Source organism: Orbicella franksi, chromosome 12 (genome assembly GCF_964199315.1).
Source record: "Orbicella franksi chromosome 12, jaOrbFran1.1, whole genome shotgun sequence".
NCBI classification, from domain to species: domain Eukaryota; kingdom Metazoa; phylum Cnidaria; class Anthozoa; order Scleractinia; family Merulinidae; genus Orbicella; species Orbicella franksi.
The window spans coordinates 18,813,762-18,830,021 of NC_138156.1; the positions used below are offsets into that span (position 1 = coordinate 18,813,762).

At 41.2% G+C, this 16,260-nt stretch overlaps 1 protein-coding gene across 1 annotated transcript in view; it reads left to right on the forward strand.

Moving 5' to 3' along the window:
- Nucleotides 1-16,260, forward strand: part of LOC145463938 (dynein axonemal heavy chain 10-like) — a 57,134-nt gene that overhangs the window by 27,097 nt on the left and 13,777 nt on the right. The window contains exons 29-49 of the mRNA XM_081447732.1: nt 175-309; nt 718-870; nt 1,392-1,580; nt 1,981-2,127; nt 2,536-2,727; nt 3,169-3,287; nt 3,912-4,206; nt 4,654-4,911; nt 6,023-6,239; nt 6,931-7,208; nt 8,210-8,497; nt 9,349-9,747; nt 10,557-10,718; nt 11,101-11,422; nt 11,885-11,973; nt 12,562-12,801; nt 13,353-13,550; nt 14,024-14,355; nt 14,529-14,694; nt 15,305-15,457; nt 15,842-16,059. Of these exons, the coding sequence (XP_081303858.1) occupies nt 175-309; nt 718-870; nt 1,392-1,580; nt 1,981-2,127; nt 2,536-2,727; nt 3,169-3,287; nt 3,912-4,206; nt 4,654-4,911; nt 6,023-6,239; nt 6,931-7,208; nt 8,210-8,497; nt 9,349-9,747; nt 10,557-10,718; nt 11,101-11,422; nt 11,885-11,973; nt 12,562-12,801; nt 13,353-13,550; nt 14,024-14,355; nt 14,529-14,694; nt 15,305-15,457; nt 15,842-16,059 (4,550 nt within the window). The remainder of the gene's footprint in view (nt 1-174; nt 310-717; nt 871-1,391; nt 1,581-1,980; nt 2,128-2,535; nt 2,728-3,168; nt 3,288-3,911; nt 4,207-4,653; nt 4,912-6,022; nt 6,240-6,930; nt 7,209-8,209; nt 8,498-9,348; nt 9,748-10,556; nt 10,719-11,100; nt 11,423-11,884; nt 11,974-12,561; nt 12,802-13,352; nt 13,551-14,023; nt 14,356-14,528; nt 14,695-15,304; nt 15,458-15,841; nt 16,060-16,260) is intronic.

Here is a 16,260-nt window from a genome sequence, read left to right on the forward strand (position 1 = left end):
TTATCTCTTGGGTTTATTTACTTTGTGTTGTAACATTAGAATGTTGAGTTATTAATTTTTTTCTGTCAACTGGTTTTTGTATCGTTCCTTGTGTTGTAACATTCGTCAATTAAGTTAAATTTATAACAGCTAACCTGCGATATCTAACTCAGTACACATACTGTTGTACCGTAGGCATTGTCCATGTACCTTGGTGGTGCTCCAGCAGGGCCTGCTGGTACAGGAAAAACCGAGACAGTCAAGGATCTGGCCAAAGCACTGGGATTACTGTGTGTTGTTACTAACTGTGGAGAAGGCATGGACTACAAGGTGCGTGACAGGCAAACAGAAATTGCGTGACACATTGTGACAGCAGGTTTAACGGTTTTAGAGAAGATGGCACATTCTTCGGGTTAGCCTAGTGACCGGAAGTTTCTGCGTGTCAGTTTTCGGGCTCACTTTTGGTGGGGGGCTTTTATTGGAAATTTTCAACACCTGTCTATTCAATAATACAAGAATCTTTTTTTTTCACTTGTTTTATGTATCCTTCGCGTATGTATGTACACCTATTTGCAATAGAATAGAATAGAATAGAAAGCCTTTATTTTAAAACGATAAGTTTTAAAGCTAACAGCTTGCGGGGTCGTGTATAAAATAAATAGGACCTAATAGCAATGTAATAATAAGTAATACTTGTCTTGATCAGCCATTGATAGTTTTACTTTTGCTTGTCTCCAGTCCATCGGCAAGATTTTCTCTGGCTTGGCACAGTGTGGAGCCTGGGGCTGCTTTGACGAGTTTAACCGTATTGATGTATCTGTGTTGTCGGTTATCTCCACTCAAATCAAAACGCTACAAAACTCAATCAGTAACCATCTCAAGAGGCTACAGGTGAGCTTGGGATCACGTTATCGTAATGATTGTTAAGCATTCTCATTTTAAATTCGACATAACATAAACTGCCGCTTATTAGCCCTAGTTCGTAAGGGCTTTTAGATGGGCTTATAAACGGAGGGGCTTATATCCGAGGGGGCTTATAACCGGAATAAAAAACTGTTTCAAAACGAGCTCTAGCTGCGCATGTTCATCGCAATAGGTTTTTCATTTACTGGTAAGTAAGCTTTAAATCATCATCATAAAACAAATTCGAAACAAGGAAAGCTAGAAGGGAACTTATATCGAGGGGGGGGGGGGGGAGTGCTATAACTGGATGTATTATTTGGTTTACAGGTAGATGGGTGTATAACCGGAGGGGCTTGTAAGCGGCAGCTTACGGTACTTTAGCTTACCACGTGAACGTTTAGATTATGAGACCTGCCTTTTGATTCCCTTTATCCATTAAAAGTAAAACTGCTGGGTGACCGAAACTAGAAAAGTACATTAGCTAATTTGTTCTCATTTTTGCTTACCAGTTTGAAGGCACTGAGATAGCATTGGACGGTCGCATGGGAATCTTTGTCACCATGAATCCTGGCTATGCTGGTCGTACTGAGCTTCCGGAGAGCGTCAAAGCTTTGTTTAGACCCGTGATGTGTATTGTACCTGATCTGCAACAGATCTGTGAGATCATGCTTTTCTCAGAAGGATTCTTACTGGCTAAGGTAAAGGGTGTAATGGTACTTTATAGAAAGTAAGAATGTTGAGTCAACTACTAGAGAAGGAAACTGCAAAGCAAACCGATTGTGGTGATGACTGTATATGGATTTATCTATGCCTTAAGGCGGAACTCCAGGGCCGGGTTGTTCAAAGCGCCATTAAGCTAACCCCACGATAAGCGAGAATTTTGACTTAAGTTTCGTAACTTTGCAGTGAGGTTTTCCGTTTATATTGTAAAGTTGACCGCTGACCAGGAACTGGTTTTCGATTGGATCGCAGGCTCGAGCCAGGTTAATTTATTGTAATAGGAGCTCCGCTTTTAGGCTTGGCTAAATCTATATATTATGAGCTTGAGAGGGCATAGTGTAATGAGGAGAACGTTGTAAACGTATTCTTTTTATGCAGGTCCTTGCCAAGAAGATGACAGTACTGTATAAGCTGGCGTCAGGGCAGCTCTCCAAGCAATCTCATTACGACTTTGGACTTCGTGCATTGAAGGCCGTGCTTGTGATGGCAGGAGAGCTTAAGAGAGGCTCCCCTGATCTGAGCGAGGTCAGTTTAAACACAGTTATTTAAGAAGGCGGTGTTTGTTTGGCGTTTTGTGGGTTCTACAGATAAAACTTACAGTATTGAGCAGAACTACTTGAGACAACAAGCAACAACGCAGATTTGGCATGTCCCCCCACATTACGAGTTCGGTGTGTGTGTGCAATACAGTGTAAGGTTGCCAAGGTATGGATCGTTTCTTCAGTGCAAAACAACGTTGACGAGGAAGGTGAAAAATAGACTAATTCATGTAATGCTTTCAATTCTCAATTAAGTGGTTTATCAACAGTTGATATACCGTACATTTTAAAGCTCTACCAGCGATTGTGATCTAATGTTTAAAGAACGAAAGTTAACCTTGTCTTTTGCTGAAAATGTTATTATTTTTTTTAATGCCTATCGTTATCTCTCCAGGATGTAGTACTGATGCGTGCATTGCGTGATATGAACCTGCCAAAGTTCGTGTTTGAAGACGTACCACTCTTCCTCGGCCTCATTGCTGACTTGTTTCCAGGCCTTGATTGTCCAAGAGTGCGCTACCCGAACTTTAACGACGCTGTGGAAGCCGTTTTACAAGACAACAAATATGTGCTACTTCCACATCAGGTGCAAAAATGTTCTTTATGTTGTTTCCCTTGTGGCACAAAATCTTGTCTTTGAAGCACTGAATTTGTTACTTCTACGGCTACCTGAAATATAACAACTACGTATGGCCTTGATTCTTTTAGTTACCTGGCGGCCAAATCCTGGAACACACTTCCAAATCAATATCGCACTGTTACAGATTTTAACACCTTCAAATTAATTTTGTCCTGCAATAGCACATAAATTTATCTGCTTTGTTATAATTTTTCTTTCATTATTTCTTATTTCTAACATTAGGTAGCTCGAAGAAATTAGCAGCATTGCTACTCTGTAAATTCGAGGATAAACAAAGTTTATGATGATGATGAGGGCATTTATAGCGTAAATTATTTTTGGTAGTAATTTATTTTGTGACAGTTTGAGTTACTAACGTGATCTAATCATTGTGTGATTGCGTGACAGGCTGATAAAGTTGTTCAAATGTACGAGACTATGTTAACGCGTCACACAACCATGATCGTGGGTCCTACTGGAGGAGGAAAGACTGTTGTCATCAACACCTTAGCACAGGCACAGACACGGTGAGATCATCAGCTAAAGGGCCTTTTCAGCGATACGGCAGCCATTTTGAAATCTGTTGTTTCATACAGCTATTATGGGATGCTCAGGGGGCAAATTAGTATGTATTTGCCTTGAAACAATAGAATTCAAAATGGCCGCCGTATCGCCGAAAAGGTCCATCTGTCACAGACACGTAGAAAATTCCTCCAAATCAGCTGTTAGAAGAGTCCTAACAAAGAGGATCTGGCATCAAGTCATAAAATTTCACATAGTTTCGAATACATGGACCATAGAACGACAGCAACAAGAGAGAATGAAAAAATTTGAATTTTTGATTGAACAGTTTTCCTCCTTTTTTGCGTCGTTAACGACCAATATCGTCTTGGTAAAATCAAATGGAACCTATCTTCTCAATGCCTCCTAACATTGCAAATTTACAATCAACCAAAAACTATGCAAGGAAGTTCAGTTCAGCATTGTCTCCCGCTGTCTCAGAAATTCCGTGCACCGTCGCTCGCCTTTCCTCCTCCGCGTCCCAAAGCCTTCCCGCCCGCTTTTTCTCCCAGTTTCCCGGCTACTGTCCTCTTTCACCCTAAACTGTTTTCTTCCGTCAGCTCATTTCATTTAACCACTATTCCCTGCAGTCTTAGTATCCCCACCAAACTGTACGTAATGAACGCCAAGGCATGCACAGTAGTGGAACTGTATGGTACACTGGACCCAGTCACACGAGACTGGACGGATGGTCTGCTGTCCTGTATCTTCCGTGAGATTAACAAACCGACAGACAAGAATGAGCGCAAGTACATCGTGTTCGATAGCGACGTGGACGCTCTCTGGGTTGAAAACATGAACTCTGTTATGGATGACAACAGACTCTTGACTCTGGCTAATGGCGAGAGAATTCGCCTTCAGAAACACTGTGCCTTGCTATTTGAGGTAATATTATCTGAATCGCTTTCTGTTTCATACTGTATTCGTGTGTAATATGATCTTTTCGAGCTCCATCCCGCATCGGTGCTTAAAATTGGAGAGGTCGAATCGAAATTCATTGCAAAACTCTTTCTAGTGGGTGAGGGAATTGCGTTCAAGCTACATTATAAAAAAAAGACCAGATTGAGAGACTTGTAAATTTTACGTGAAAACTGTATCCTTATCGTAATAAAGCTACAGTTGTTTATCGTGATTTGGCCATGAATTATAAGGAAGCGTCTTCTTTAATATCAAAACAAATAAAAACAAGTGGGTTATCGTATTCATCCGTTAAGACAATTGTTATCGTAACAACCAAATTCTCCAAAGGTGAATAATACAATCTGTACTACGAGTGCTAAGGAGATTCTGGATTCTGGCACTTAACGTTTTCTACTGTTAACTAACGTGCAGGTTGCAGATCTTCGATACGCCTCCCCGGCCACTGTGTCACGTTGCGGAATGGTGTACGTAGATCCTAAGAACTTGGGCTACAATCCCTACTGGCAGAAATGGTATCACGCGCGCGGGAGTGATAAGGAGAGAGAAGAGCTGAACAGACTGTTCGAGAAATACGTGCCGCCTTGTATTGACCTTATACTGGAGGGAATCGTTGAAGGAAAAATAGGAAAGAAACTGAAGACTATCATTCCTCTGACAAACCTAAACATGGTAGGAGAATAAGTTTCGAATGTTAAAGCCGCACCTTTGTTTTTGTTTACAGGCTAGAGTTTGGCTATTATATTTTGTTCGGAGCGTGTCGAAACGAAGGAAATCACTGTGAAACTACTAAAGATATATAAAACATACTTTCAGGAACACAACTTATAGTAAAGCAATGAGATTTCACTTCACTATGCAATATTAATAATTTCGATGGCATCGAAATGGCAGAGGCTGACTAGGTCCTTTAAGTGACAGGGGTAGAGGCTAAGCAGGAACTTGCTTAGTCTCGACTCAGATAATTTTGTCAGCGAAGTCATATAATTTGTTTTACTACTGTTATAGATGGTGGTCAATGAAAGTTGTCCTCTGCAAAAGAAATTACAAATTCTTTGAAGAGTAACTTGGATACTTGTTATTCAATCTGTCTTTTTATGGTCATTGAAAATATTTTCTGGTCTGGTCAGGTCAGGGCACGATTGTTTTCTTCATGGGTGGAAGTCATGGATGGCTTTCCCTTCAATGTTCTTAAAAGTACATGTAGTTCAATTAGATTCACTGGGTTACCACAGGTCAGGAAATGATCAGGAAAGTGAAAACAATTTTTTAAGGTCAGGGAAAAGTCACGGAATTTTATTTTGAGTCAGGAAAAATTGATATTTTGAAGAAAAGTCAGGGAAAATTGAAATAATTTAACACGGCTTATTTAATACCATTGAAGGGTGGAAGAAATATCCGGGGCCACTGTGATCTCAACGATATTTTAACTCAATGAAGAAGAAAAATTTGTTGAAAAATTGTTAGTCTTAATGAACGAGCAGAAAGGACGGCTGTAAGTTGAGGCCAGAAGCTGCTACTAGATCTGACATTTTGTATTTGTTTGGTCAGGGAAATCTTGTTTTTATCAGGGAAAAGTCAGGGAATTTTGAAAAGTAATGCCTGTGGCAACCATGATTCAAGTACGTGACCAATCAGACTATTCGTGATTGACTCTTAATCAAATTCTCCCTAGAGTACATGTATTTCACAAATTGTATGTAAAACCTTAAGATGAATTCTTAATTTGTCGCTTAGCTTTTGAACTTAATTCCTAGCTATTTGTCTCTCTCTGCGTTATCAGGTTGTTCAACTGTCGCAGATGTTGGATGCACTTCTCCCCCCTGCAGAAAACGCTCAGTTCCTTGGCTCTGAAACAACAGAGGCTATCTTCTTGTCAGCGCTGACCTGGTCATTAGGGGGAGGCCTGCTTGAGGACGGCCGGACTGTATTTGATATGTTCGTCAAGAGGATCGCTTCCTTGCCTCAAAATCCTGCTGAAGGAACAGTTGTTGGACCAGGTATGAACCCGCTTATTTTGATGCTATGGTGATGGTGTAATTTTCATATGTAATCAAATTATTTCGAGTGCAATTTGGAATACATAAGTACAAGTAAATTTTTCAAAGACTCCAAAAAATTACACGAAGCCGTAGGACGAGTGAAATTTGTAGTTTTTGAAAAATTTACGAGTGCTTATTTATTCCAAATTGCACCGCGGGAAAAATCATTTGATTACTTGTTAAGAATATTCAAGTGACAATTTCTGTCACGGAAGACAGAGGGTGGAAGGTCTTTCTTAATATCAACTAGCCGTCTCTGGAATATGATGCTTGCCCACCTAACCTAATCTTATAAGCTTCAAAAAAAAATCCATTCTTAAACATTTTATGGACAGTTATAAGGATCTGGACCATTTTATAATCTAAATTTTTGATTTTCTAGTTTTACTTATTGGACTTAATCCAATGCTTTGCTTTTTAATATTTCAGTGAGTCTCGCCTTTTAGTTTTTTATATTACATAATTGAAAATCTTTCTATAGTATTAATTTTTGATGCTTTGGAGTGACTTATAGTTTATCTTTTTATTCTTTAAATATTTATATGAGGGCCACTGGCTTTCCAGTACATCTACTGTTTTGTGCTACCCTGTATAAATAAAGTTGATAAAGCAAGCCCTCTTCACTCAAGTTTTCGTTATCATTGTCCAGGTGAAATTCCCAGCGCCCAGTCAACGTTATTCGAGTATTATTTTGACTCCAAGAAGCTCCTCTGGGTCCCCTGGATCGACGTCATCCCTGAGTACGTTCACGATCCCGAGAAAAAGTTCTCAGAGATTTTGGTTCCTACTGTCGACACTGTCAGGACAACATGGCTGCTGGAGCTCATGGTCAGCATAAAGAGACCCGTGGTACTCGTGGGAGAGACTGGCACTTCTAAGTCTGCTACAACGGCGAACTTTCTGAGGGGCCTGGACAAGGATTCTACGGTACGAATGTGTTTGTAAACTGTCAAATAATGAGAGATGTTCAAAAACATCTACAGAGAAAATGATGGAATATGTGGCATGGTTCCTTAAAGGGCTACTATTATGTGTATGACTTCGAAAAGTCAAAACAAAAAAGACATTTTTATTGATGGATACCAAAATATAGAGGTCCATTTTTGTTAAGAATTATTGTGCAAGCTGGCCGAATAAATAAAAAGAGTAATATAATATATTATAAACGTGTAATTTAAATGTTTTACTGAAAAAGTCTGGCAGACGTTTTCGAAATTCCGTTATCTTGTCGTGAAAACATCAGCAAAAGTAATTAAGCTTAATTACAATCCTCCGTAGGGAAAATTCAGTTCAATTCATTACTTTTATTTACACTATACAAGGCATTTAGATGCATTTTATAGATAAAGTAATTAGAATAGTAAAAAAGAAGTTAAGAAACATAAAGTTGTAAAAAATAAAATTTATATATGAGCGGTGGCCAAAGTAGCAAGAGCATTCTGGTTGGACATCCCCATGGTCAAGTAAATGGCAGCAAAAAAATTCAGCTAAGCTACACTAAGGATACACTAAGGAAAAGGGTTGACGGTTGTGCATTTTTATACTTTACTAACCTAACACAGCCCATTAGGCGCTAGGAAAGCAATATTTTGGCTCTAATTATTTGTCCCTGTAATAATGGCATTGTGTATGCTAGGTTTGAGGATTTTAGAACTTTGTGTACCCGTTGGTATCTGTTTTTCTATGGAGGATTTACTCTCCTGTCAATAACGTGCTTAATATCTTCGTCTTGATGGTCTCGGAATATTGTGTATACGAACGAACGTACTTAGACATAAATTGAACACTGCTTTGACTAAAAATGCCACAAAATCGCCTCCATAGTGTTATTTTGATCTATGTGATGGTGTCGCCTTGATAATAAACTAGCAAAGTGCTTTTGTTATTATCTATTCATTCAATTACTGTTTGTTGTTCCTAACCAACAGCTCCTACTCAACATCAACTTCTCGTCTCGAACAACATCCATGGACGTACAACGGAATCTCGAAGCCAACGTAGAGAAGAGGACAAAAGATACTTACGGTCCCCCCATGGGTAAGAGACTGCTGGTGTTCATGGATGACATGAACATGCCTCAAGTGGATGAGTACGGGACTCAACAGCCAATCGCTTTACTGAAACTGCTGCTGGAGAGGGGAGGCATGTACGACAGAGGCAAGGAACTCAACTTGAAGAATTTCAGGGATATCGGCTTCGTGGCGGCCATGGGAAAGGTACGGTGTTTTTACAACTGATTATTTAGATCTAACGTTTGAGACAGAGAAATGTCTCCCTACAAGTAAACTCAAGGGTCTGAGAACTGGCTGCATCTGCTGTCGTTGGTAGGGAGGTCAAAGAGTAGAGTGAGCCATCTCTGACTGGTTCATAGAAATTGGAAATTCTTCGATAATTTTCCGAAAAATTTAGTCCTCATTAATGTTCAGGCTCATAACAATATAACTTGCTGGTAAGTCATTATCGAGTTGATCACGAGAGCAAGAGCTAGTAGCTGTATTTCTCCCTCCTTAGTTGTTGCCCTCCCGAGACCGGTTTCCTGTAGTGTAATGAGGTTGTGCCACTGTGCTGTCCGTCCTGTTTTTGGTATGCTAAAATGACTGTCAGTCGGTATCTGAAGATTGCGGTTTAATCTGGCTCATTCGTCATTTTGATATTCTACATCTCGATACATCTTGTCCCTATACACAAGCTTGTAGGTAAAGTCTGCACACGAGCCAGGTGGCCCATCAGGCCGAAGCTTATTCCGGTATCTGTAGCATAAAGCAAATAGGAGTATTTCCACTCCCCCCTGGATGGAATGCTAGTCCATCGCCGTTACCCCCAGCATTAAATTCGCCGGTATCCATTCATACACCTGAGTGGAGAGAGGCACTGTGAGAGTAAAATGTCTTGCCCAAGAATACAACACAATGTCCCTGGCCAGGGGCTCGAACCCGGACCGCTCGATCCGGAGTCGAGCGTACTAACCATGAGGCCACAGCGCCTCCCACACACCCTAGTATCAAACCAATAATTATGCCATATCTTCACCTTTCTGTACCTTATATTTAGTTTCTTTTAATTTCAGCCTGGTGGTGGCCGCAATGAAGTAGACCCGCGCTTCATTTCTCTGTTCAGCGTCTTCAACGTCACTTTCCCTTCACAAGAATCTTTGACGAAAATCTACTCCTCGATCCTTAACGGCCATCTAGAACCCTTCAAGAAGGAAGTTAGAGAGTTAACTTCCAAAATTACCTCCTGCACGCTGGAGTTGTATCACAAGATTATCCAAAACCTGCCACCGACACCTTCAAAGTTTCACTACATTTTCAACTTGCGGGATTTGTCCCGCGTCACCCAGGGACTGTGCCTCAGCACACCCGACAGGTTTGACAATCCCGGGCAGTTTGTACGACTGTGGAAGAACGAGTGTCTCCGAGTGTTCTACGATCGTCTGACCAGTGCGGGGGACAAGAAAATCGTCAACGTAAGTTCTAAGCCATGAGATGATTTTAATACTTGTTACTGAATAGGCCATTTCCGAGTTACTTTGTGCCTCTGTTTTGAAATGAGTCCTCGTTCGTCATTTGAGTTTGATTTGCATGAAAATGAACTTGTAGGCGGAACACATTTTCATGGTGTAACACGAAGGCTTGGTTTGCCTCGGTGGCAGAAGGCAACTCGGAAATGGCCTATTGGTTTTTTAGACTGTAAAAATCCCTCTGTTTTTCTAACTCGAGCGTAAATGCCATCCTCCATCGTAAAGGTTCCTGTTCCCAGAATTTGCTCGCCGTCGCCGTAAATTGACAGCTCAATGGTTGAGTTGGAGGATTACCGACCGGTCCTCCGTATGCTTTTTCTTTCTTTATATAATAAGTCAAATTATTCTCGCGTTTTGATTGGGTCTTTCTTATGATCTAGTGGAGCACAGACGCATAGCTGACGTCATTAACATTCTTTTTTTATTTCTTTATTATATAAAACAAATAGATTCCATGAAGCCGTGCGTCTGTTCAGTAACAGACCACAGAAGACGTCCAACTGTGGTAAGAACATCAATGACACCCTCGGCTATCGCCTCGATCGTGTGTCACTTTTTTGTTCTCACCACATTTTGACATCAGCTGTGATCTATTACTGAACAGACGCACGGCAATGTGGAATCTATTTGTTAAGTAACCTACTCCTCTTATTTACTGGTCAAAACTCTCTATGTCCGTGTAAAAATGAAATATTAGTGGACTTCTGCACTCTCAATTTTCTTATGCGTTGCTTATCCTTCGCTCCTGTTGTCAGGGTTACCTCGAGGAACTGGTTGAACAGAACTTCACAAACTATGTGGACACGGTCAATCGTGAACCGATCCTGTTTGGAGATTATCGCAATGCGTTGACTGAAGATCCTCGCTTGTATGAGGATATCGTGGATTATGAAGCGGCCAAAGCTATTTTTGATGAGGTTGGTAATCTACTTCTGTTAAGCATTTTCCTTTTCCTTTCATGTACCGCTAATTGTCATATACTGTAAAATGTCGCTTATAAGCCCTGGGCTTACACAACTTCGTAAGGGTGTTTGAATGGGCTTATATCCGAAGGGGCTTATCACCGGACATTTGACATTTGGTGTTGCTAGAAATGATATATTTTTTTTGAAGAGATATTTTAAACAGTCGCACACAAGTTTGCAATACGATGTAAATAATCTTGGTACAAAGTTTCTGCACTTGTTACTCGAACTTCTGGTGGATTCCCTCTTGATTCCCTCTTTTTTTAGCCTTTAATGAACCTAACGATTGATAGTTAAGTTTTGTGACATAATATTTCCTCTTCTCTAATTACAGATCCTAGAAGAATACAACATGGACCACGTCCCAATGAACCTTGTTCTCTTTGATGACGCTATCGAGCATCTGACACGTGTTCACCGCGTGATCCGCATGGAGAAAGGTCACGCTCTACTGGTGGGAGTAGGAGGCAGTGGTAAACAGTCCCTCACCAAGTTAGGCGCCTTTTCTGCTGGGTGCGAGGTGTTTGAGATCACACTTACTCGAGGGTATGACGAGGGTTCTTTCAGAGAGGACCTGAAGGGACTTTATGCGAAACTTGGATTGGAAAACAAGAAAATGGTGTTCTTGTTTACTGATGCTCATGTTGCTCAAGAAGGTAAATATTTTCAAGTTTAACAACATTCGTAATATTAAAGTTATACTTCTGAAAAATAATGGAGAGGTGACTTGTAAGTGACGCGCATTAACTTGCTTGAAAGTGAAAATGGAATTTTCTTTAGAAAGACAGACCTGATGCATGAAGCAGCTCCACTTGTGTTTGCTCAACAATGTTCCGAGTTTTTATAGGTAACTGAAGAATATGTAACAACGAAATAAAAATCATGCGCAGGTTCAATTCGCCGAACTGAGTTGAGTTTTAAAAGTTAAGACTTCCTGCTAAATATTGTGGTCAAAAATTGTTTGGCGGAATAAAAACTTTAAACTCAGCTTAGGGCAAGTGTGAAAAAATCAGGAACATTCTGTCATTAACAAATGTTAGTTAATTTTAGTTCTTCGTCAAAATTGTTTATTTGCTCTCTGTTTGTAAAGATGTGTAACTGATTTACTCCATTCCCAGGATTCCTCGAGCTCATTAACAACATGCTGACGTCAGGCATGGTTCCCGCGCTTTTCCCTGATGACGAGAAAGAAGGGATCATTGGCCAGGTAAATATTCCCACGGTTTATCGCCGGGCCTAAGTTCTACATGTGGTGACCTTGGTGCGCATCTGCATAGAGGGTGCGGTAATCGGGCGTTTTAGTGGCCATAACGGCGACGTTGAGGGCAACGTCGATTAAAAAATGAATTTATATTTTACCTACGAATCTCGCAGTTCTCTTAAGTCAATTACTTTGTTTATCACTGTCAAAGTTATCACGACACTTAATCTGGGAAACAGCGATAAATTCGAAATACTAATCTAAAAAACTAGCCGTCGTGGTTCACGTTCTCTAGACAACGCAGAATTTGGTCATTTCACGTTGTTGTTTTGCAGAGGACGGCAAAGAAATGTACCAAAAATTATAACGCACGTGCACAGCCATTGTTTTCGTCATTAAATCTTTTGTTTAGCGACGTTCCCGTTGCCGTTGCCGTCATGGTTTTCTTTAACTCCCAAATGATTTTCAAGGAAGGGGATTGGGTGATATGAGGAAACTGAATCAAACCAGCGAGGTTGTTCTTCCTGCCTTGAAACTTCATTGGTTGAATAGCTTAGCAGAGGTAATTCTTATTTTTCCTCCTTGCTATTGCAGGTTCGAGACGAGGCAAACAAGGCCGGAGTACCACCCGCAAGGGAGTCTATTTGGCAGTACTTTGTTAACAAGTGCGCGAACAACCTTCACATCGTGCTAGCCATGTCTCCTGTGGGGGAGACCCTCAGGACACGATGCCGTAACTTCCCTGGCTTGGTCAATAACTGCAGTATTGACTGGTTCACGGCCTGGCCACAACAGGCATTGCATGCTGTCGCCTCGGTATTTCTGGGAGAGAATGTAAGTTAGCTTAGATTGGCGCTTGTATCTTATTGAAGGTAGCGCTAATGAACTCAGCGTTGCCACAGGTCAGGAAATGGTCAGAGGGAAAAATAAATTGTTCAAGGTCAGGGAAAAGTCAGGGAATTTTATTTTGAGTCAGGAAAAATTGATATTTTGAAGAAAAGTCAGGGAAAATTGAAATAATTTATCACAGCTTATTCAATACCGTTGAAGGCTGGAAGAAACATTTGGGCTCACTGTGATCTCAACATCAAAAATTTGTTGAAAACTCAGTTAGCTGTCTTAATGAAGGAGTAGAAAGGACGGCTGCTGCTAGATCTGAGATGTATTGTTTTGGTCAGGGAAATGCTATTTTTACCAGGGAAAAGTCAGGGAATTTTGAAAAGTGATGCCTGTGGTAACCATGGAACTCTTTTCACAACGACTCCTTTGTTTGAGCGCAGAAAGAAATGGTTTGCGTGGAAACGGACTTAAGTACAGCGTAGCAAGATTAAGAAATGTCTTACCTGGCAAAAAGTTTACTCAAGCGCTGTCTTACATATTTCTAGAACGACAAGATTCCCGACGAGCACCGCGAAAACGTCGTCAACCACGTGGTGTATGTACATCAGACTGTCGGCGTGTTCAGTAAGACATTCCTGCAGAAGCTAAGAAGAGTCAACTACACCACACCCAAGAACTACCTGGACTTCATCAACACCTACAACAAGCTACTGGAAGAGAAGGACAAGTTCGTCTTAGAACAAGTAAGAGAGTTTGTGTCATCATATCATTTCTAAACAATGATAGAGAGACGTAAATAACTTACAAGCGGCTTTCGAAATGAAATGAAAGAAAAACTTCTTGTCCCGAGCAGAATTCAAACCGGCGTCTCCCCGCATACTAGTCGGGTGTGGTTGCCCCGATGGTGTAGTGGATCTGACGTAAGATTTTTACGACTTTTTTTCTCCGTTTTCTCCTTAGTTTTAGTTTCGGTTGAGAAGATATATCAAACACTCAAGACAGCGTTTGACCACATTTCCAAGCACCTCGAAGTTCGTCAAAAATAGACCGCTACGCGTCTTATTTTCAACTCTCTTCTCGGTGTTTGGAAATGTGGTCAAACACGGTCTTTCTTGTTTGGTACATTATACGTCTGGTGGTGAAATTCGTAACAGTTCTGTTTTACTGACAGGGGATTTTTCTCCTAGTTGAGAACGTTGTTCCTTGTTTATTTCAGTGTCATCGTCTCGATGGAGGCCTGAGCAAACTGTTGGCCGCTAGCGAACAACTCAAAGAACTGAATGAAAAATTGGAAATCCAGAAAGTGGCGGTGACAGAGAAGAGCGAAGCTTGCGAGAAACTGCTGCTGGAGATCCAGCGTGCCACTGAACAAGCTAACGAGAAGAAAGCCATGGCGGTGGGCAAGAGAGAAGAGATAGCCGAGCAAAATAAGGAGATCATTGTAGAGAAAGCCGAAGCTGAGGAGGCTCTTGCCCAGGCCCTGCCCGCGTTAGAGGAGGCCAAACTGGCTTTACAGGATTTGGACAAGTCTGACGTCACTGAGATCAGGTATCCCACAAAGTTTTAATTATCCATGCAGGAAATTATAACTGACGAAAATTACCGAAGCCTGTACTCCGTCTTGTCGTCAATTCTCGGAACCGAGGTTCCTCACGAGAACTACCGAGTGCTTAACCCCTCTCTCTGACGCAGAATCTTTCTCTACCCTCTTATCTCTTAAGGTCATTCGCCAAACCCCCCCGTGCGGTACAGATGGTGTCCGAGTGCATTGTGGTTATGCGTGGCTACAAGGAGGTGTCCTGGAAACAAGCCAAGGGAATGATGTCAGAAGCGAACTTCCTGAAGAGCTTGACAGATATGGACGTGGATGGTATCACATCCCCTCAGGTACTGTGCGTTCTCTAAATTGACGATACTTGATTCATTTCTCTGTTTTGGTAACAGAGATGTGCCTACGTGGTCAATAATTAAAATACTCCTGGCTTAAGCCCTGGCCAAACGGACTCGCAAGTAGCCGCAAGTTGAACCTGAATAGAGACTTCGTTGAGTGGCCGAATGGACTCGTAAGTTTCCCGCAACTACACACAAGTCGAAAAAAATATATATTTGAAGGCCATTTCACGCAGACATACCCCGTATTTCATTGACTAATAGACTGCCATAACGACGAATGGGAAGATGCTCAAATTGTGTGCTAATCATGCTTTAACGGTGGCAGGTATGAAAAGAACAACCGAATTTGTGATCGGAAATTTGAAAAAGCGCAAACAACAAGCTTCCTGAAATGTTCAAACTACAGCTATTCGAAAGATACACACCTATGCTGAAATTTCTACCAATTTTGTCTTTTTTAGCATATCTACCGTACCTAAGTTCACGTTATCAAGATACGATTAACGTCTTTTTACTAGGACAATTCAGGACATTTGTGAATCTATGAAAAAATACATCTCTGCTATGTTTTTGCCTCCATATTAACGCTGCCTCATCTTCTCAGGTTCGTCGCTGTCGTGACATGCTGAAAGAACTGAATATCACAGTCGAAGAGATGAAGGAAGTCAGCAAGGCAGGTGCTGGATTGCTCAAGTTCGTGGTTGCTGTGTTGGGATACTGCTCAGTGGCCAGAGAGATCAAACCCAAGAGAGAAAAGGTGGGTGAAACTGAGGCAGTAGAATGTGTGGTTGGTCGTGACGTTTTTAACTATTTAAAGTATACTGGGCAATGTTTCTTGGTACTTTTCTTGTAAGGTGCTAAATACAGTTGCCTGTTGTAACAGCGACGCACCCTTGTTCGAGTTGCCTTTTGCCTCTTTGTCAAAATGATTCTTCGTGCGAAACCATTCATATGAAAATGTGTCCGCCCTACAGGTTCATTTCCATGCAAATCAAACTTATTTTCACATAAAAGGTTTTTTGCGCGAAGACTCGTTTTGAAACAGAGGCACAAGTGAACTCGGAAATGGGCTATTACTGTAACTGTCCATCTGTCAAATCTCTGCCATCGCCTAATTTTCTGCTGATCATTTTCACCAAAGGTGGCCAGGTTGGAAAGGAATTTCCTTCTAAGCAAGCGTGAACTTGAGAAGATAGAGAAGGAAGTGAAAGCTTTAGATGAGGAACTTAAGAATCTGGGCGACAAGTACGATGCCGCCATGAGAGAACGGGCCAGTCTACTGGAAGAGGCGGAGATCATGGAACGACGATTAATAGCAGCTGATAAGCTCATCTCGGGTCTGGGATCTGAGAAAATACGGTAAATACAGCATGGAATTTTAAAATTAGCAGCAAATTTCAGGTCTGATGCGCTTTTTTGTTTGGCTGCGAATACCTGGGCTCTAGACGCTACCAAATACACGTTTGTTGACTGCGGCCAGAATTTTCCCGTATAGACCTTCTTCAATCTAAAGGAATTGTTCAAGCTATTAGCAGTGAAACAGCGATTGAAACAGAAGGG